We start from the raw sequence: 22,030 nt of genomic DNA, 5'->3' as shown, positions 1-22,030 counted from the left end.
CTGTTCCACCAGCTTTATTCTAGGTTTGAGACGGGGAGGCACCGGGGCTTTTGCTTCCTTAGTGTCAGTCCCCATGACACCTCCTACAGAAGGTGTCCTCACAGATACTAAAATAAAAATGCTCACGGGTTGGACAGAACAACGTCGATCCCGTGGGTGTGGGAGAGCCGAGTGCCAGCACCCGGGCGCCTTCCACTTCCTCGTCACACACTTCTCCGCATCCTCTTCCCCAGTTCCAGCCGCATAACTCACTCCACCCGGCCATTGCAAATAACACGCAAGGATTCATTCCCGGCGCGCCCGTCAGCGTGACTCCCGCGTCTCCACGTCTCCATCTCGCCTGGCCACGCCCCCGCCCCGCCCCGTCGCTTGTTGTGTTGTCATCACGTGGCCGGGGCGGGCCCTGACGTCAGGACCAGGGGAGGGACTGCGCAGGCGCAGAAAAGGGGGCGGGGGACTCGGCTTGTTGTGTTGCTGCCCGAGGACCGGAGACAGTCCTGCTCCGGCCGCAGCTCTTCCAGCAGCCCGACAATGTCGTCCCATTTAGTAGAGCAGCCGCCGCCCCCGCATAACAACAACAACAACAACTGCGAAGAAGGGGAACAGCCTCTGCCCCCGCCAGCCGGCCTCAACAGTGAGTGCTGGGCCGGCGGGCTCGGTGAAGGGGATGGGGGGAGGAGGAGCTGCTCTGGCCGCCGCCGCCAGCTCCGCGCGGGGGCGGGAGGAGAAGGCAGCCCATTGGTCGAGGCCGAGGATGTGCGGATGACTGACAACTCTCGTCACCTGTCAGGAGGAGTTGCTCCTGTCTTCCTCCTGACCTGTCTCGGCTCCCTCCTGGGGTCTCGGGTGGGGGGCTGCTTTTGTTCGCCGTTGAGGAGGGGAGGTGGGTGGGATGACGAGGGAGTCCAGCCTATCCCACCTGTGGTGGGCCGCGGAGTGGAGCCAGTCAGGGCGTGGAGAGGCGGGCCTTGGGGCGCGGGGAGAGAGGGTGGGCGGAGCGGGCCGCCGGGGGGACGTGGGCAGGGATGGGGACGTGCGGCGGGGACGCCTGGGGATGGACGCGGGCGGCTGGCTGAGGGGAGGGGGCGTCAGAGGGACGGGCGGGTGGTCAAGTGTGCGGCGGGGTTTGGGCCAGACCCGGCTGACCCCACCTCACTGGGTCGGCCTTCCCCTTACTGGGTCTGAATGTGAGCCCTCTTGTTGCGTTCCTTTGTTACCACAGGCTGGTCAGGAAGATTATTTGGTAATTTAGTGGTTACTTGTATCACGTGGGGCGGGGGGGTGAGGAGGCTCTATGCTACTTTTTTTTTTTTCTTTTTGAGATGTTTTCAGAGTTGCTCAAGTGCTTTTTTTTTAAACGGTGTGTTCTGCAAACCTGATTATGAACTGCCTCATGAACCATCCAAGATTGCACAAATCGCGGAGTCTGGGGCAATGAATTTTCAGAAACGTGATTACACTGGGGCGGTTGAAAGTTAATGGCAATATCCAATTACGACCAACTACAGTTGCTTTTCGTAACATTCTGGTGCTTAGACATCTTGTCGTCAGGTTATTCCCACATGTCTTTAAAGCTCGCTTGAAGTCTTGGGAAGGTTCTTGCCTAACCTTCCTGTAATTTATCTCCTGAAAGAGGTGGTTGGAACAGTTAGCATATGGCCAGATGAAGTCATTTAAAAATCATTTGGTTGCTTAAATGACATTTAAAGGCATTTGCAATATCTCTCATAAGAGGGAGGTGTTCCGACATGGCCTAAAAATTATTTAGGGGAAGAGAGTTCCTGCTCTCACAAGATGAGGGTAGAATTTGGGTATTTTTAAGATGTTTTCGTTGCTTATTGCTACTGTGCCATCTTTTGATGGATAATTCCTTAAATGTTGACTTTTAAAAAACTTTTAAGTGTTTTATGTTCTAGAATGTAAGATTTATATATTATTTCCCACAGTAAATTAGGATTAATTTCTGTGTCTTTAAATGTTATTTGCTTCATATATTAATATGCATTTTTAATTGTTTACTTGTTTTTAGCATACTCTTTTAGTAGCATGTGATTTTAGAATGGAAAGAAACTTTAGAGATAACTGTCCACTGTTAACTACCAGTAAAGAAACAGGTCTAGAGTAAAGTGTGTTGCCCAGGTTCACGGCAGGCTAGGTCCTAATGCTGAGGTTTTACTTTCACCTGATCTAGTGTTCCTTACAGGACACTTCTTTTCAGTGGCCCACAGTCCCCTGACTTTGTGTGTTTCTTAATCTCTCATTGTTATCCCACCCAATGGATAGAGGTAGCCTGCCTATCTCTTTTTAGTATACTGTTTCTTAATTGTAGTCCAGTTTTCCTATGATACTTACAGGGTAGCAAATCGGTTAGTATCTGTACGTGATTTCACAGAAAGCAAAGGAATTTTTGTTGTCCTTTGACCATATAACCAAAAAAAAAGAAAAGAAAAACTGGGATTGAACTATATGTGATGGTTTTTCTCCCTGTCTTGACAGACCTATGAGATATTTAATGTCCTTGGCCAATCAGTTGCTGCTACGTTTTGTATTAGCTCTTACAGAACTAGAGGAACACTCAGCCTGTATGTGATATCAGAATGTTGCTTTGGGAAATCTACTGGATAGAAAGTATTTTATTGGAGCCAGCTTGAGCTTTTAAATGTTACTGAAAAGCTTTCAGATAGTGCCATATTTCATTACTCTCCTCTTGCCTTTTACTCTGTTTTTTTAGCTCATTATACAACACTGGACTGAACAAAACAAGAAGCCTTATTGATTCCTTCAAGTGATTTTTGGGCACTGAGCAAAACAACTTATTCAGGCATCTAATACTGTCCAAATTGCTGATAAGTTGAAGTTCTTTGTTGGGTAAAGTTGCACAACTCTGAAAAACAGGAGATGAACTCATTGTACAGATTATCTCTGGCTTGGGATTTTATCTTCAGGGGTCAACGCAGAGTTATAATAACAAATAATTGACATATTTGGAATAATGAAACCTGTCTCTGATTTTTTTTTTTTAAGTTTATCCTTGTAGGGGGACTGTTCACTTTCATTACAAACTAGTGGACAAGTATCTGAACTACTTCTAAAGTTAAAAGGCTGTTTTCCAGTTGGTAGTTTTAGAAGAAGCTCAGTGACTGTTCTCTGTCCAGATTCCAGCATCAGGTACTTAAAATAAAGGTTTTGAGGAAAGAAGCTAAGACATAATGAAATGTGTCACCTCTAGTTAGGATGTGTTTCTCGTGGGACCTTGAAAAGTTAGGGAAAGAATGAGAGGTGAAATACTCTTTTTCCTTCTCTTCTGTCCGCCCCCCCTCACCAGCTCTCCCACTCCTCTTCTTGCAAGATGATTGAACTGGTGATTATAAACTGTAAAGAGTAAATACAGCTGTCATGAATGTAATGACAATTGCAGGACCAGCCGTCACTATGAACTACATTAGAGACAGTAGAAGCAGACATCTCTGAATCCTCTTAGCAATTCTCACACTTAAAACTAGAAAGTATCTCATGAATCGTGTATATGTACAACTAGGGGTAAGAGAACAGTTTTTAGTTTGTAAGTAGTATTTTACTACAAGAGAGAGAACCTCCAGTTTTTCATTTTAAAGCTTCATTATTAGGAAGAGAATTCACTCTGAAATTTTTTTCTACTTTGTATTGCTCTGACAGCACAATCTTCCTATCTTGCCTTGTTTCCTTTCCAAATAATAAGGGACTTGGTGAGGATTGGTGGAGTTAGAACATTGAGAAATTCTGAGGCTGTAAATCAGGAATGAGCTAGGTGTTGAGAAAAAGGTGTGTGTAGTTTATTGAGAAAGGCGAGTTTGCTTTTTTTTCCATTTTACTTGGAAGATAAAACTAGTATGGTGAAGTCTTAACGGACATCTGTGTCCTCACTTTCTCTGCAGCACTGTTTATTTCCATAGATAGTATTTCTGGAAGACAATTGCGAGTTAAAGGAGATCCACCTTTGTAAGGCTTTTAATGGATATTGCCAGATTACCCTCCACAATGTTCTCCAGTCCTGGTTGTTACAACAAAATATTAGAAACAATCATTTGGGTAATGATTAACCATTGCCATTTGGATGATGGTTAATGTATGGTATATCTTTACGATGAGATGCAGTGTGGTTCCAAAGACTGAAGTAAAGCAATATAGATTGACTTGAAAGACATCAACAAGTTGCTAGGTAAGAAACACTTTTTACAGAAAAATATGTGCAGTATAATTCCTTTTTTTTTTTTTTTTGTAAAAACAGAAACTAAACACAGAATTATATTTCACTGAAAAAACCCTGGGGAGGGGTGAGGAGGGGAAAAAACAAGAGAGAAAAAACCCTGGAAGGCTACATATGAAGCTATTAAAAGTAGTTTCCTTTAGGAGTAGGAATGGGAGGTTAGGAGGAGTGGTATTCACGTTTGCTTTACTGATATTTACATTTTCAAGAAACATGGTTAAGTTTTTAGTAAGAATGTTTCTTTTTTTAAAGATACGGAGTCTAATTATAATAGTAACTAACACATAGCACTTGTACTAGGGAATCTTTTGTGGTTTATTATAGTTGTCCTCCCAATAATCCTATGAGGTAGATACTTTTTTTTTCTTTTTTTTAAGCATGTGCAGGCAACCGTTTTTTTTTAATTGACATGTAATTGACATATAGCATTAGATTAGTACAAGATAACGATTCGAGAAATGATTGAAAACGATCACTACAGTAAGTCTAGTTAACGTGCGTCACCACACAGTTACAAAGGGATTTTTTTTCTTATGATGAGAACGTTTAAGACCTACTCTCTTTTGTTTCAAATATACAATAGGGTTTATAAGCTGTAGTCACCATGCTGTACGTTACATCCCCAGGACTTAATTTCTCTCCTACCTGGACACTTGTACCTTTTGATGACATTCAGGTAGATATAATTACTATCCCTATTTTACAGATGAGGAAACTGAGACACAGAGACGTTCAGTGACCTGTCTGGGCTGTGACAGCTGGACGTGGTAGCAGGGGAGTCTGGCTTCAGTCTGCTGTTTAACAGCACTGCACTAACACATGCCCGATAGACAGCATCTGCCTTGAGGAGAGATGCTTTCAGTTACTCTACAGGGCATTGAGGCAGTTACAGGGGTCACTTTTACCAAGCTTTTCTAGATGTGACTCCTCAAGATCCTACCTTATGATTGCTTACGATTTTTAATGCAGAAAGTAGAATTTAGATAAGGATTTGGAAGTCCTTCAAAAAAAGCCAAGGTCTCGGAAACCTGGTATTATTGTTAGAGCCTTTTTTCTCTTTGATCAGCTGCTTCAGGTGAACATCAGTTGTACTTCGGGGAAGACTGGCTTCCACGGATCCCCAGTCTAGAACTCCTGGTCCTTTGTTCTGCTTCTGCCAGAGCAGCTCTGGCCTTTTGTTTGGTTTTGTTTATTTTTCACATTGGTCTTCTGTCCACAAGAAGAGCTGGTCCCAATGGTTTAAAATAAGTTTGATAGTCCTAGAAAGAGTGGAAGGAAAAACCAATTTGTTTATCGTGTACCTCTCTGTCTGTCACTCTTCTCAGTGAAATATTTGCAGAGCTCTAAATTTAGGGATGCTTTTGATATATTTCTTCTACACTCCAGAGGCACTCCAAGTGTTTGTTTAGTTCAGTGACCTTTAGTGTCAGATCTGTCTTAGCTTTGCTAGCTGAATTTGCTCATCCATTTTGAATTCTGTCTAGCCTGTGTCCGTTTGTGTGTGTGGACAGAACGAGACCAGGGAGCTGTCATGCAGTTGTGTTTGTTGTCCAGCAGTACAGTCCCAAAGGGCTGTCATCCGTGCTGATGGGGGGGGCTGTGACAGCCACTGGTACCACCTTAGAGGGAATGGAAGGAAGGGGTGACTTGATTTTTATTGAGCAAACACTGTTCTGTGTGCATCGTAAATGTCAATTCTTTGAACTAGTTTATCACCGAGCATCTCCTGTTTACCAGGCACTTTACCTGTGTTCCTCTGTGTAATCCACCCTGGCAGGATGGTACTGTGTTGCCATCTCTGTTTTACAAATGAGGAAACTGAAGCTCAGAAAGTCAGACAGATGGTAAGTGGGATAGTCAGATTTCCAGCCAGGTCTACCTTCGAGCTTTTCCTTCGTAGAAGGGTAGTGCTGAGTTCACTTCTGGATCTGCGTTAGTCATCACCTCACGCAGGGTGCATTTTAGGGTTTGAGCCTGTGCTGGCGATTGTTCTGATTTACTGATGGAAGACTGTTCAGTCACAGAACTCTCTCCAACACTTCTGCGGGGAGTTCAGAGGAATGGCTCCACCGACTTGCTGGGTTATATTTTCTAAAACAAAATTTGTTACAAGGAATGGAAAGTATGAAAAAAATATGCCACCATCTCTTCTTGCTGTGAAGTTGGTATATTGGCTACTGTTACCAATTCTTGTTAAAATTAAGGTACCTTCATGTATTCCGCAAACTCACGGAGCCACATCCCCATTCCTATGGCTCCACCCCCTCCAGCTGATCCCCAGAGAAAACGTCAGTGTTGCCCATAGCAGATGCACAGTTTTCTCCCCCAAACCAACAAAGGCTTAATGAAAACCCTAGCAAGTGGGAACCTGTGGGAGAGAAGAGAGAAAAGACGAGTTTACAAGGTACGTTTAGTGCATAGAGAAAGGAGAAAGAGTCGAAGAGCGAGGTATAAAGGAGGGAAGAGACTAGTTTGTGGGATAGGGATGAAGCTGTTTTTCAGAATGTTTAGCGTTCTCACCTGATCGCATTATGAGCCAGCTGCACGACTTTCATGCTCCAGACTTGCACACACACCGAAATGTTTGTGATGGGATTTAAGTTCCCTCTCTCGGAGCTTCTCAGTGGTTTGGGATAATTCGGGTTCATGTGTTAACATACCTCTAAGCCAGATGGAGAGGTATGTTACAGCTGAATGGCTAAGGTAGACGATAGGAAAAAATATGTAACTAAAATATTAAAGGGTAACTAAGTAGCCTGTCTGATAATAAAGTGGCCGTTTATTTTTTGAAAAGCAACCTGTAAGTTTTCAGTACAGTGTTTATTGTGTATCAGCTGATTTTTAACCAGAGAGAAAAATTGGCCGAAAGACACTAAGATACTCGTTTTAGAGTTCTAGCTTCTCCTAAGTTGGTTGATGGCACGAGCTCCTTCAGGGGCAGAACTATGTAGATTTTCAGACGGTTACTGCTCCTTGTTTATCTTCTTCAGAATACGCGTGCATTTGCTTTGAGGCGAGTCAGAATCGTTATCTGAACTCACCATGTTCACATCTTGTGTGCACATGAGAGAGCTCAGTTCTGCTGTGGTTAACTGCGGTTATCTGACTTGTCCAACAGGTTCCTGGGTGGAGCTCCCCATGAACAGCAGCAATGGCAATGATAATGGCAATGGGAAAAACGGGGGGCTAGAACACGTGCCCTCCTCGTCCTCTATCCACAATGGAGACATGGAGAAGATCCTCTTGGATGCACAACATGAATCTGGACAGAGTAGCTCAAGAGGCAGTTCTCACTGTGACAGGTAAGTGAGATCCTTGTTTTGGTAGATTTCAGGAAATAGGTGAGTTACAAGGTTCATTCCCATTAGAAAAAAAAAATCAGTTGCTTCCATCTTCATTTGACAAAATATAACTCCTGATTTCCTGCAGCACGTGTGTAAATCAGACAGCTAATTGACAAGGACAGGAGGGCCCACTTTTCCCTTAGATTAAGTCAGTTTCCTCATTCAGAATGTATCATTTTTCGATGTGGACAGTGTAAAAGTCAGTGGTGTGAATGTTTACTTACAGAATTCATCTTTCTCCCATTTTCCTTTGTCCTTTCACAGATCTCTTTCTGCCTTGAATACAGTTACCTCTGTATATATCTGTCCTCCCTTCTAGATTGTGAGGCTTTAAAAGGCAGGCAGGGGTCATGTTTTGTCTCCTTTGCACCCTTGACAGTGATGGTGCTGGCGTGGAGTAGACGCTCCGTGAATGTCAGAGTCGTAGGAACAGCGGGTTGACCCAAGTTCAGCAGTGTTTGCACAGGGGAAGCACTAGCCCAGGGTGTCAGGAGAGTTCATTTTGAGACCGTCGTGTTTCCTTAGAGCTCAGAGGAAGTTTTGTATCAGGTCTCATTTGTCTGTGTTTGGCTTGAGAAACCTAATTCTTCTAATTTAAAAACTGCTTATAGCGAAAGAGTAAGAATACAGAGAGATGCATGAGCAGAATGAAACTGAGCTGTTAGTGTATTTTTCATTATAGGTCTCTTTTTTTCCCCAAGGACTAGGTAGTAAATGACACTGTGGTGGATTGAACGAGTCTTAGACCAGTGGCAGCCATAGTGGTAGCATTATGGGATACCGGGTGATCTGCTGGTTACGTAAGAGTTAACTGATGCTAGCCACGTAGAAAATGCAGAGGCACAGGAAATAGATTAAGGAAACACTGAAAAATGTAAACAGCGATGATCTCTGGGGGATGATATTTTTATCCTTTGTACAAATTCTGTAGACAGCACATAATATTACTTACTTAACAGGAAGAGTGTAAAAGGAGAAACGAGAGTTAAATCCTGTCCCAGGTTCCTGCGTGACTTCTGAGCCACTGGTGTTACAAAAGCAGCAGAGGGCTGGTTTGCCGGCCCTGTGGCACCCTGCACCCCCGCCACCCTGCCTCATCTCTCACTTGTCCCTGTGCTTCTGAAGATCCAGGGACGGCTCTTGTCATGAGCAGAAGCAGAGCAGATGGCTCTCCTCTGAGCAGCTGGCCGCTGATGCCAGTAGCCGCAGCATCGAGCTGTGTTTAGGACTTCAGTTGATACTTCATTACATTTATATCATGGGACTCACTGATGGGTTTCTGAAGTTTTCTGCTTGTAATGGGCCTGTTGATAAGGCTTTTCCTGTATGTTCAAGTACACGACCCTTGATCACTGGGACTAGCGTGTCCTTAACCTGCTGTTGGGGTGGAGCAGAGGAAAGCTCTGCTCCTCTTCCTCTCTCACTTGCGGTCGCAGTTACATTGGTGACTGAATGTGAACTCACCTCCCCGTGAGCATGTTTCAGTCGGGATTCTAAACATGTGACTCTAGGGTGGGCGGGTGCCTTTGGACACTCTCCTGCTCTCTGCTTGTGCATCTTCAGGCTCTGGGTCACTGGTCACCTCTCCCAGGAGGCCCAGAGCTCCAGCTCAATAGTCCTCTCCTGGGATATCTGACTGATGCTTCAGCATTTTGAAAATGCCTTCAAAATTCACGTCATTTAAATTGCCGGCGTCTCTCTATTTGAAGTTAAAAGTGTTTCGCGTAGGCAGAAGTGTTTTAGGGCTGTTGGATATTAGTCCCAAATCTAATTTATGTTTTCAATTTAAACATTATCCCCTAGGTGGGTCTTTTTCCCTGTGCTGACTGTTAGCAGGCAACCCCTCTGTGCTTTGCTTTGTGCTCCAGCCTGTGCTGGGAGTCTCCAGCCTACACACTAGATTCAGCCAGGGAGCTTTTAAATGTATCAGTGCACAGACTCCATCCCTAGAGAGTCTCGTTCTGTTGTTGAGGGTAGGGTAGAGGACATGAGAATATTTAAAAAACTCCCTGCCATGAGCCAGGGCTGTAGCTCTAATGCAGTCACATTGCTAGGAACAGGCTGCCAGAGAGACATTGAGTATTTTTCTAAGTGAGATCGATGCCAGCAGTAAGAAGAGTGTTGACGTAGAGCCAGGCTTCTCTCGGTTCTTGACTTGGTCATTGTACTGCCTTGACCTGGTCGTGGCCGTGGGGCTGGGCCTTGACCGGATCTCTGGCTGTGAACCCAACAGTGTCATGAGCGTAATGACAGTAAACTGAGGACTGGATTCTACTTGGTTTTTGTGTTATAGCCTGAAATCTCTAGTTCAAGACAGAATTTTCTAAATATATTAATATGGTGGTCGGATACAGAACCATCTTTTCACTTTTCCACTTAAGAATCTCCTGTGTCAGGTGCTCACTTCAGCAGCACATACGCTTAAGTTGGAGCAAGACAGAGAAGATTAACATGGCCCTTGCGCAAGGATGACATGCAGATTCGTGAAGCGTTCCATATTCAACAACAACAACTCCTATGGCGGTTATGATAGCCGGAGACCCCTAGGCCTGATCAGCCTGAAACGTGTGTGGTGTTCTCACTTACTTTCTAGTCACTCTCACCAGCATCTCTAAATATTAACGTTGTGCACATGCTCTTGGTAACTTTGATAACTAGTATCTACTCCTTTGAGCAAGTTAAGCCTGCAGCATTCTTCACGCCCACTTGAGTTTCTGTTTGCAGGGAGTGGGGTGTATAGTCAAAGATCTGGTGACCTGCTGTCGTTACACAAGGAATCGTTGCTAAAGCTCAGAACAGAACTTAGCACATCGTATTCATCTACTGTATCAAGTACAGTTCGTAATCATTTATTTTTGTCTAAAAATTTGTATATTTTTCTAATTCTGGGAATGTATCTTGCACTTTTCATTAAAGGTTATATATTTGTATGTAAGCTTATGTACTCTGAAGTATCTCACAGTAAACATTTCTGAAATAAGTAAAATATCAGTTCTCAAACTTTTTGGCCTCAGTACTCGTTTACACTCTTAAAAACTATTAGGGACCCCAAAGATCTTCTATTTATGTGGGTTATATATTTTGACATTTACTATATTAGAAATTAAAACTGGAAACATTCAAAAATATGTATTCATTCATTCAACAATAATAAACCTGTTACATTTTAACGTAAGTTAACTTTGTTAAACAAAAAGTAACTGTTCCATAACCCAAAATTTAATAAGAATAGTGGCATTGTTTAAATTTATGAAGATCTCTTTAATATCTGGTTTAGTAGAAAGCAGCTGGGTTCTCGTCTCTTCTGCATTGCCTGTTGTGATATTACACATAATGTAAGCCTTTGGAAAATTCCAGTACACACATCAGAAAATGACTATGAGAATTGCTGGGGGCGAATTATGAATGATGAAAGATCTTTGAGAAAAAGGAACTCCAAACTAGAGTTTCTGAACTTGAAGATCATTTACCTTTATTGGAAAAGGAGTAAAAATAAGAAAATGTGACAGTCTTGTGCCTTTAGGTAGTATTTCCTTTGCAAATTTATCATTACAAAGGAATTTATCACCACTGAAAAATTCGAGAATGTTTGGGGAGTAAGCGTAATCAATTTCATTTTTCTTACATGGCGTTATGGTATATTTTCTGATCTGATGCTTTTTTAAAGCCATACTACTGTAACTTTTAATTTTCTAATTTCCAATGGAGGCTCATTTCTTTGACAAAATGAGAATTAAAACTAACGGCTGAATGTCCTTCTCTTCCCAGCCCTTCCCCACAGGAAGATGGGCAGATCATGTTTGATGTGGAGATGCGCACCAGCAGGGACCACAGCTCTCAGGTGTGTGTGTGTGTGAATTTATTTTTCTGGTTTACCATAGATAGTTAGGAAAATGCAAATCTTTAATTCTGTTTTGCTAAAATACAGGAAAGAATATGAAGGGTTTAAAAAATAGTTTGAAACTGTTTATAGTTACTTAGTTTCTGATGTTGGAACTTACTTATGATGGTAGAGTCATCATTGTACTCCCTTACAACTAAGAATTTTGGGTCCTGTGGCCCTAAAAGAATTGGAAAATTCTTGTCTGTAATGTGTCATTCCAATATTCTAAGCTAGTTTTTTGAGTTTATAAACAGAAAACTGAGACAGATGTCTTATTTAAAGTACAGAATAAATGAAAAGGGAGGTTGTCATAGAACCAGGTGTGAAAACTTTTTTGCGTCTGAAATCAGAGTGCGGTGACTTTTGAGAAGACTTTCAACAGCTAGAGAAAGATTCGTCTAAATTATGTGCAGTTCCTGAAGGTAAAGAAGGTGTAGTTCACTAGGAGTCGACATTGTTAGAAATATAGATGCATGTGGTAGGGAAAGTTTACAAAGGTCTTCAGTATGAAACTTACGGTAAATAATCGTTGTCCACAATTTAGAATGTTCGTAGCCAACCCTTGACTTTATCAGTGTGTCAGATCACCTACAAGTGTCAGAGACCAAATTCTTGAGGACAGGAACCACTGTCCTTTTCTCCTGTGTTAAGGTACTTGAAGAATATACGTATTTGAATGTTTCAGCAAATGCTAACAAAAACTTTGCTTTGCGGGGCTCTCACCATGCAGTGTCCTCAGTCCCTTTGCACTGGAAATATTTTGCATGTTATCTTGGATTCACCTGTGTTCTTTCTGTTCCGAGGCTGCACACTTTCTCCCTACTTTGTGCTTTACTTGTGCTGTTTCCTGAAACCTAGAAAATCTCTGGGCCTGAATACTCATTTATTGTCTAACGAGCTGGATACGTGGAGAAGCTTGCGAGGCTCCCGTGTGGAAAGTCGTCTGAATGGAGTTGTGGAATTATTGCTTGCTTACGTGTGTCAGTTTTGCTGTGTGCGGTCAGCTGTCGCTCATAAAGAGAAACGTAGATAAAGTTTCCGTGGGGAAAAGTACGCTCAGGAGTCCCAGGGTAGAGGCATGAGATGAATTCCTTGCTGTAGGCTTTTCCTCAGGAAGATGTCTCCATCCATGTGGCCTTTTGTACAGATGAGTTGAAAATCTAGAGTAGCGTTTTCCAAAATATGTTTTGAGGAGCACTCATTCAAAGGGAAGCCCCTTGAGATAGTTCCGAAGTCAGATAAGCGGGAAATAATGCAGCCCCGGGCTCCCTCGCCCTCCTGCTCCAGTGGTCACGGTGCACAGTGGCGCACTAAAGGCTCTGACAGCTCGCGCAGTAAAGAAATTTGCTTACTTAAACCAAGTACAGTCGTTCCTCGTTATCCTCAGCGCACTGGTTCCAGCTCCCCCCACCCCCACAACAGTACCACAGTCCACAGATGCTCAAGTCCCTCATCTAAAGTGGTGAGGTACCGTCAGCCTTCCTTACTCATGGATGTGCACCCCACGGGTACTGAGGGCCGACTGTGGTTCCCAGACTTATTGACCTTAGACCTCCCTCCCTCTCCACACATACTTCCCCCATAATAATCTACCTGATAACTACCGATAAGAGCTGTCCTGGCTCATGGGGTGGCAGGTGCACACTTAGGCTCACCCGAGAATTGAATATTACATGGAATTCTAGAGCTGACTGCATCCATCCTAGAATTCCAAAGGAATTGATGAAATTCAGGTGAGAAAATGGAAGCGTTTGGCCTCTGTGTCAGATTGTGGTCGGATTGCTAGTGTGATCCTTACTCAGAAGCAGGTGCTTAGAGGAGCACTGGGCATCACCAAGCATTGGGTAAATGATACTAACAGTCACATCAGTCCCTTTAAACCAGGTTCTGGTTTTGGAAAAGCAGTTTAACTCCTAAAAGAAAAACATTTTGTGTTTTAGAGTTAAACTTTTAATAAGGGCGAAGTCAATCGGTATCATTACTTAAACTTTCAAAAAGCCTTTTTTACGTTGCTTGTTTTTAATTGAAGAAATGATAATTTAAAATTAATTAGAGTTTGGGGGGATGGATTTTTTTCCCTCATAAATGAAAAGCAAGCTTAGGGTTAGGAAACAGTTAAAAACAGTTGGCCACTATGCTACTTGCTCTTATTGAATATTTTTATATATATCTACACGAGGAATATATGACATTTTTAGCCTTTTCCAGGAGGAGGAAGGAAAGACACTAATATCTATATTCTAGGTGCTAAATTTATTTTTAAAAAATTTTTCCCACTTTAGTATGCTTTCAGTCCAGTGAGAGAGGGAGTATTATCCCCATGAGCAAATGGGAAAAGTGAAGCTTTATCTTAATTAAGTCACTTATCTAAGATCACAAAGCAAATTAGTGATAGACCAGGATTGAAACCAGGGCTGTCCGAGCCTGTGGCCCCCGTTCCTTCTACTTAAATAAGTCAGTGAATGAGATTGACTTCAGGAGCGCTCACAGGCTCGTGAGAGTGGACTGAAGCATGTCTGGTGAGTCGTGGTATGAGGAAGCCTAGGATGTAATACGTTTAGGAAAAGATTGTTAAAACCATACTTTGGGGATGATAGTCCTTAAGACTCTCAGTTCAGTGGCAGAAAATAGACTGGAGACTGTCTCTCACAGGCATCTTTGCAGTGTGTTTCTGGGACCATAGAGGCCAGCACAGGACTCGGTATCAATTAAAAGATGAAACAAATTGAAAATATCTTCCTTTTCCCTCTTGTAAAACTGCGGTTTATCTGTGACACAGTATATCATTTAATACCCACATTTAGAGGCCTTAAGAGCTTGAGGTGGGCCAGAGAAGGAAAACGTGATTAGAAGGTAAAGGACTTCCTTGCAAGAACAGGCTAAAATGATCAGAACAGACAGAGATGTGGCAAGAGGGTTGTTGATCTGGTTAAAGGCATGAATATTACTTAATTCGATTAACTGCATTTTTTACTGTATTCTGGAATTCCAAGAATCAGAGGGCAGTTTAAAACCTAAAACTGGCAAATTTAAGATTAATAAAAGGAGAAGACAGGGCAGTAGTGAATGAGGAGAGCTTACAATCCTTATTCTTAAGGTAAGGGTTCTAAACTGATCTGGGAATTTTTTTTTTTAATAATAGTCCAAAGATCATCATCTTTAAAAAATTAGCATCAAATCTTATATTTTCCTTCTCTTAGAAAATATGAAGTATTACCTTGTTCACAAATTTAAGCCTAAATCTTTGAGCAGTTTTAGAGAGAGACATTTGAGACCAAAGTTGGAAACGAAACAGAAGTGGCCTGCAGTGTGTTGATTGTCGTGAGCTATTGTGTGATACCTCCTGATCTATAAGTAAATTGTAACAGTTTACTGTTTTTGATTTAGGATGTTTTCAGATTTACCCCAGAGAGCCAGTCAGGATTTTGAGTAATCTCAAATCTCAAACAAGTGGAACGGACTTAATCCTAAAGGCTACATTGTGTCATTCAGTGGAATTTGGCAAGTCCAGCAGAACTAAATGAGAATGATAGCACCAGAGTTGCAAAAATCCACAGGGATTTTACTTTCAGTTTGATAGCATAGGGACTGTCTGTGTCTAGAGACTCTCTGAGGCTACCTTCCTGTGGTGGGGGGCTCTCATAGAGAACTAGACTTGGCAGAGAGGGATCACGTGGCTCTGTCCCCCTCCGAATTTCACAACTATCTGCCGAGAATAATGAAAGTGTGGGTCCAAGAGTGAATTCTATTCAAACAAAATAAAAAATCAGAATAATTTGTAGCTTTGAGACCCTTTGGTTTGGGGTCATAGCATCGTATTCCTTAAAAACTGAGTAAGTAATACTGTGTTATTTTCAGGAATGTCTCATTCCTGTGGGTTCTATTGAAAGAGAAGCCATTGGAAATTTTGTTTGTTCTTACCCTGAAACTTGAGGTTATCATTAGCAAGAAAAAGGGTTTCTTTTTCATTTATTTAGTATGAAAGATGTTAGATTCTTACTCAGTTTTAAATAAATTACTCTTTAAAAACTTTTGGCTTCAGTAGTTTTGAATGAGCCTTGGAAAATGTTTGGATATAGCAGTTTGTCTAAAAAATACAATCTCCTTCCAGGGAGTAAAACCTTATGTTTAAGAGCAGGAGCTTTGGAGACAGTTTGCCTGGATTTTAAATACTTGCTCTGCTACTCACTTCATATGTAACGTGCAGTAGTAATAGTTCCTGTTTTTATAGGGTTGTTGTAAGGTAAAGGTTAATGCATGTCAAGTGCTTGGACTGTTGCTTGTCCCTTGATAAATGCTTAATAAATATTGTCATTATTTATTTCCTCGTCAGATCTCGCAGTTGTTTATTTTCTCATCACTGTGTATTTATTAGCATATACTTTTTGATGTTTCCTTTTACTTTTAATTATGAAAAATTTTGAATACTTACAAAAATAAAGAGAATATTACAACAGAACTCCATATAAGCATCGCCCAGGTTCAACAGCTGTCAGTGTTTTAACACACTTTAATTAACATTATATCCCAGAATACACTTTCTTCATATTCATATTCTTTAATTGAGGTATAATTCAAGTTTCAGGCTCATAGTCTGTGTTTAGATACAACAGCCATGAAACTCAGCGTTATTTCCCCAGATACCAAGTACTCTGATCTTAGATCATTTGGTTGGCCTTTCTAGAAAAGCAGCATGTTTCGTACTTAACAATTATTATGCACAAGCTTATGACTTCTGTATAGTTTGTCTAGACTTGGCTTCTGTAATAGAAAGAATCGGTCTTTTTTCCTTTTTTAAAGTGTGAATTCTTCTTTACAGTCAGAAGAAGAAGTCGCAGAAGGAGAGAAAGAGGTAGATGCTTTGAAGAAAAGTGTAGACTGGGTGTCTGACTGGTCCAGCAGACCTGAAAACGTCCCGCCCAAGTAAGTCGGCACAGGTCTCTTCGCAGCGGGCCCGGTGGGTGTATGCGGCCCTGCTCGTTCCTGAGGTGCTTCCAGCAAGTGCGTTCCTGACACCTGCCTCCGAACTTCTTTCCCCAGGGAGTTCCACTTCAGGCACCCGAAACGTTCTGTGTCTTTAAGCATGAGGAAGAGCGGAGCCATGAAGAAAGGGGGTATTTTCTCTGCAGAGTTTCTTAAGGTGTTCATTCCATCCCTCTTCCTCTCTCACGTTTTGGCTTTGGGGCTGGGGTAAGTACTGGTCAGCTCACCCGGAATGTCTTCCATTTATTTTATTCACATATTTTATTTCCAGATGTAAGAAGTGTATGTGAAAGCAGTTCGTATCATTTTTCTTTTAATGTTTTAGTGCAAATGAGGTGAACTTAAAAGAATTACTAAAGTTGGTAGCTATTGGTATACAGGTTCCCCCGCTATCTGAAAATAGAGCATCTCTATTAAACCTTCCGTAAGCCGAGATGATGTAAAGGGAAGAGGCAGTCACCTTAGGACACGTGTTGCTAAGGGAGGCGCAGGAACCCCCGAGAGAAAGCGCAGGTGCTCACAGGCGGGGCTCAGAGCCGGGCAGCCGGGCGCTGCGCACGCTTCCCGAGAAGGCGCTCGGCGGGGCCGGCGCCGGGGCAGCTCGCCGCAGAGCCAGCGCAGAGCGCTGCTTTCGCTTTTCGCCTTTTTTCACAAAAGTGAAAATCCTCTTCGAATGTCTTTCAGTTAGCGAAAACAGATGAGAATGTAGGTCTAACCCGTAGAGTGAGGTGACATAAAGTGAGCTTTTGAAAAGTGGGGGATACCTGTCTGAATAAGCAGTTTTAATAGTAGATTTTTTTTTTTCTTATTTGGAAAGAAGTTGTTCATGTTAATGCCCTAAATGATCATTTTTTAGGTGGACTCTTTCTTCTAAATTTGATTTTTCTTTTTTTAGGTTTTGTTATTGTTTATAAATTACTCGATTAGCTAAATTGAAAAGTAAACTAACCTTTATTGTGTAACTTGAGGTTGATGTGAACATTTCTTTTTCCCAAATGAGAAGGTACACCATTGTATTGAATGGCCCTTGAGTGAAACTGGAAAGTTGGTTGAGGGTACTGTTTTTTTTTCTCTTTGTAGCATTTTTTAAAAATTCTTTTAAAATTGAACCCACATTTACCTGTAATTCATTTTTTCAGGCATGTCCTTTAAATTCTTTTTTTTTCCCTTGATTTGAATAGTTGAGAAAATAGTTTTGAAATATTTTAGGAGTTAAACATTTGCTGTTCATTTTTTTCAAGACATACTTACTATCCTCTTTAGGCATGCCCAGTGGGTGGTTTTCTATATATAATACGCAAAAGGTACACAGCATCCTTTATCTTCCTTTGAAGGAGCTCAGCATATGGGAGAGATGTTCACAGTCATGAACTTGGAAGTTCCCATATGTGGCTTGTCCACACACCCCTTTTGTCCCTGTGGGTGCTTGATACGCCTTTGTGACGGTGAGCGCAGCAGTGGCCCCCAGCAGAACGGAAGGCGGTGGTGGAGGAAGGGAGTGTGTGGAGTGGGTCGTGTGGGGCTGGTGTGGAGGCCAGGCTCGGCTCCCAGATTGCCCTGCCATCCTGACTGCACAGCAGTCCATTCACCCTCAGGACAGCAGTCAGCTTTTGTACCCTGGGGTATCCCTTCCTGTGCTACATCTTTGGACTGTTTCTCTTGCTGGTGTAAGTGTAACTGTTGCTGTAGATGAACGTAAAAAAGTACCATTGGTTTTATTACCCCGGGGCTTGGGGCTGATTCCGGATCTTCCCTAAATTCCCTCTGCTTGCGCTATTTAAGGGGAGAACACTTACTTGGCATGGAGAAGTAATGCTAGGCCCTTCATCCTTCAGAGAAGGAAGAGCCCTTTAGAGCACTTTACAGTTGGGTGTGTTACTGTATTTTGTGCCTGAAATACCAGTAGAATTTTTTGTGCATCACAACGGAACATCTCAGAGGACGCTGGCTCCGCTTTACTCTTTGGAAGGATCTGGTCTCTCTGGCTTCGCTTTGTCTGATCACTGCCCCTGTGCTATCCAGTCCTGCCCAGTGAGTAAACAAAATCACACAAAACCAGTTTAGCTGGCTGATGACTAGTTTTAAGAAAGTCAGTGATGATTTCAGGGTGCCAGGGAACTGTGCACATAGACCATTTGAGCCTTTTACAAGGGCTGAAAATTTTGGTTCTTAAGTACAGTTCAGCCAGTGGATGAGCTGGGGTGGAGTTGTTGAGACAGATGACACATGGTACACTCTGTTTCCTTTCAGCATCTACATTGGAAAACGACTGAGCACACCTTCTGCCAGCACCTACTGAGGGAGAGAAGAGCCCTGGGAAGGCGTGTGACTCGTAAAGTGGTGTATTGTCACAGTAGTTTATTTGAACTTGAGACCATTGTAAGCATGAACCAACCTACCGCCCTATTTTTACATATCCAAGTTCCAGTAACTCTCAAATCCAGTATTCAGACTCTTTTGAGGCATTTTACTAACCTCATTCCCTTTTTGGCCTGTAAAACACTTTAGAATTTCCTAACAGAGTTTACTGTTGTTTAGAAATTGCAAGGGCTTCTTTTCCGCAAATGCCACCAGCAGATTATAATTTTGTCAACAAAGCTGTTGTCTTCTTTTAGTACCTACAGACCACAGACCTATACCTGCATCATTCATGGGATAAATTTAACTCTTGCAGGATACCTCCCGTCTCTCTCTCAAAACCAGATCAGGTTAGCAAATGATATAAAAGCTGTGTTGTTTTGTTCCTCAAGACAAAGGCAGGCTTCCCTAAGCTTGAATTTATAGTTAACTCAAAACAAAAGGAAACAAAAACAAATGGAAAATAACAAGACCCAAGAAAAAAAATATCCTGGGCAATAAAAAATTATTTTAAACCAGTTTTGGAACCACTTTTTGTGTAAGCCTCTTAATGGCGCCTTTTAATTTGTAGGAGGCAGGCTGTTTAAATGATAGGGATGAAATGGAAGAACTAAGATGCGCCAGCAGATGTTAATACCAGTGGGTTACAGCGCTCTCTCTTCTATGGTGTAGAATCTCTCTCTCTGGTAGGGAACGTCTCAGGCCCAGAAATCTATGAAATCGCTTTTGGGGATTTTTGTGTGTTTGGTATTTTTTATGTTTATTAGCTGCATGTGAATTTGTCATGACTTTCTTTAAATTTTTTTTTTCCTTTTTTAAATTTTTTTCCTAAGAGGCTCTGGAATGAGTTCCAATTTGTGGTGTAAATACAGGCTTCTTGTTTTAAGAAGCATCACTTATACTCTGAAGCCTTTCAGCTCTGAAGATGACTGTTTCAGAGTTATTCCAAGCCTTGGGCGACTTTGCAAAGCAGACTTGGGTTGTGGGAACAGCTGACAGAGTTCTGAAGAGATGCCATGTGTTTCCTTCCGCACCCTCCCTTTCTGGTGTTCACTGTGCCACCTCCCCGAGGGGGCTCCTGTGATTCTGCGGGCGCTGGCCGCTTCCTCCTGTAGCCTTCTTTTCAGTTGCGTGAAACTCCTACTATAGTTCCAGAACACTCAGCAGCTTCCTCTACTGATACACTTTCTTTGTTCGTTTCTAACATGTGAAGCTTTAGGACCAAATTGTTAGAAAGCGTCAGGACTAGCGATTATTTCAAGTAGGTTTACTGGATTTCAGAACCCCCAGCATGACTCTGACGGATACTGTGGTATGTTTTATACGTAAATAATTACTATTGAATATTTAGAGAACCATCAGGAATTTTAAAACTAGCAATCTATTCAGTAAATGAAGTGCACCAGGTTGACGTAGAAGCACTATGACAACCAGGTTTGCCAGGCTGCCGCGACTCTCCTCTCTCTCACATCAAGTTTTGTAAAAATTGATGTGCTATAGTGGGAAATAACATGCAGATTAAACAAAAAAACTAAGTTCTGGGTACCTTTATTCAAGATTATAGCTGGCTGTCTTTAAGAAAGATGATATATCCAGGTAGTTTTCTGAATTCTTTTGCTTTGTTTTTCTTTCTAGGTTTTGATGTCTAAATAATTTTGGACATCTTTTTATTCTGCCTTGTTTCTGTCTTACTCACAAGCCTGGTAACACTTGATTTGCCTTCTATGACCTGTTTATTTCAAGGCTTCATTTTTTAATTTCTTAGAGAAGAAAGCAAATCTGACGGCCCACTGATTTTGAAAAAGCCTGAATAAAATTGGAAAGGCCGGTAAAGAGACCTAAATAGCTGAACTGTTAAAATGTTTAGTTTCTGTTACAATTGGTACCTTGGGAGAGAAAAGTAAAATTATACTTAAAGGCAAAGCAACTTTTTATAGGCAACCCATTGCTCTCTTTTGAAACTCAGTAGTAATCCTGTCAGGAGTGTGATTTAAATTTAGGTAGATTTACAATTCTCTTCAACATTGAAAATAAATGTAGCTCTGCCCCTTTTAATAGCTGTGAAATTTTGAACTGTTACTTAAAACATGAATACGTGATCACAGTAGAACTGAATCATATTAAGATGAAATCATGCAGTATTTATTGATGACCCTAACATGCGGGATGAATGCTTATGCTCCCACCCAGATTGGTGTTGAGTGGAAACAGACTGTGAGATGGGAAAGGAGAATTCGACAATTAACAGTTGACAGTTGTAAGATTAATGTTGAAAAAGCTTTACACCTGTTTACAATTTGGGGACGAAAAGGCAGGCTTCATTTTTCTTATGTTTGATGAAAACTGGCTTAAAATATTTGTAAATATAATCAAGAGCAAAACTGTGCAAACTTGCACATTGAGAAGTGCAGTGAGTTACTTTGATTGCAGTAAAAATATTTACTATTCTCAAGAATGAAAATTGAAGACTTAGCCAGTCAGATGAATTTTTAAATGAACCAGTTGTTGAAACGATCGGAATTAACTGAGCCAAAGTGATTACGCGTCTCATTCTTCATCTGTTTAGTTAGCACTTTGTATCACTGTATACAGTTTACAACACATGTATAACTTGTAGCTACAAACATTTTGTGCCATTAAAGCTCTCACAAAACTCCTTCTGTCAGTATATGATTTCTTTGTCCCTTGGGCTGCCTGGGAGTTTAGAGGACCTGCCAGGGTACCAAGCGCGTGGGAGCGAATGGTGTTCCTGCCCTGCCGAGTCTCGGGGAGACAGCCACGGCACGGCGTCATCCGTCAGAGAAGCGTGTGAGCAGTCCGACGGGGCCGTGACGTTCAGAGCCTTTGTTCTGCCAGAGCGCGTCAGGAGGAGGGGATCTGCTGAAAGTTGAGTCAGTGTTCAGCAGTTGCAAAAGGGAATTTAGAGCCTCCCTGTGATGGGAATGGCAGGAACCGACACGTGAAAATACATTCCAGAAACAACATGAAGTTCAGTGTGGCTGGGAAACATGGTGGGTGGAGAAAGGACTGGAATGTCGGTCAGTGCCGAATCAAACTGAAAAGTCTCTGCCCTTTGGTGGGTGTTGAACTTACCTGTATAGTCAGTGAGCTACCTATGTAGACTTTATTTAAAGCAGGGAAATGATTGAAGAACTAAGTTTTAGATGGATGTGAAAGGGTGAAGAAAAGAGGACCGGAGACCAAATATCAGTAAGT

The 22,030-nt window shown here is 42.0% G+C and overlaps 1 protein-coding gene and 1 non-coding gene across 2 annotated transcripts; both read left to right on the top strand.

Annotated features, from left to right (window-relative positions):
• Nucleotides 1–277: 277 nt before the first annotated feature.
• Nucleotides 278–21,470, top strand: BNIP3L (BCL2 interacting protein 3 like). The gene is made up of 6 exons (XM_006203214.3): nucleotides 278–634; nucleotides 7,365–7,548; nucleotides 11,359–11,431; nucleotides 16,293–16,396; nucleotides 16,514–16,663; nucleotides 18,707–21,470. The coding sequence occupies exons 1-6, from the start codon at nucleotides 532–534 to the stop codon at nucleotides 18,753–18,755; spliced, it is 663 nt and encodes a 220-aa protein (XP_006203276.1). The 5' UTR covers nucleotides 278–531; the 3' UTR covers nucleotides 18,756–21,470.
• LOC116286161 (U6 spliceosomal RNA) lies at nucleotides 9,987–10,093 on the top strand. Its single transcript, XR_004195923.1, has one exon. It is a non-coding gene; the product is annotated as a U6 spliceosomal RNA (small nuclear RNA).
• Nucleotides 21,471–22,030: the final 560 nt, after the last annotated feature.

This window comes from Vicugna pacos, chromosome 31 (genome assembly GCF_048564905.1).
Source record: "Vicugna pacos chromosome 31, VicPac4, whole genome shotgun sequence".
Taxonomy (NCBI): Eukaryota; Metazoa; Chordata; class Mammalia; order Artiodactyla; family Camelidae; genus Vicugna; species Vicugna pacos.
This window is presented reverse-complemented; position numbering and strand designations above follow the sequence as displayed.

Excerpts from the sequence above, each read along its gene's own strand:
- BNIP3L (XM_006203214.3), top strand. The coding sequence starts at position 532 with ATGTCGTCCCATTTAGTAGAGCAGCCGCCGCCCCCGCATAACAACAAC. Across the intron at positions 11,432-16,292 it reads GCAGGGACCACAGCTCTCAG|TCAGAAGAAGAAGTCGCAGA; the intron begins GTGTGTGTGTGT and ends TCTTCTTTACAG. Across the intron at positions 16,664-18,706 it reads GTTTTGGCTTTGGGGCTGGG|CATCTACATTGGAAAACGAC; the intron begins GTAAGTACTGGT and ends GTTTCCTTTCAG.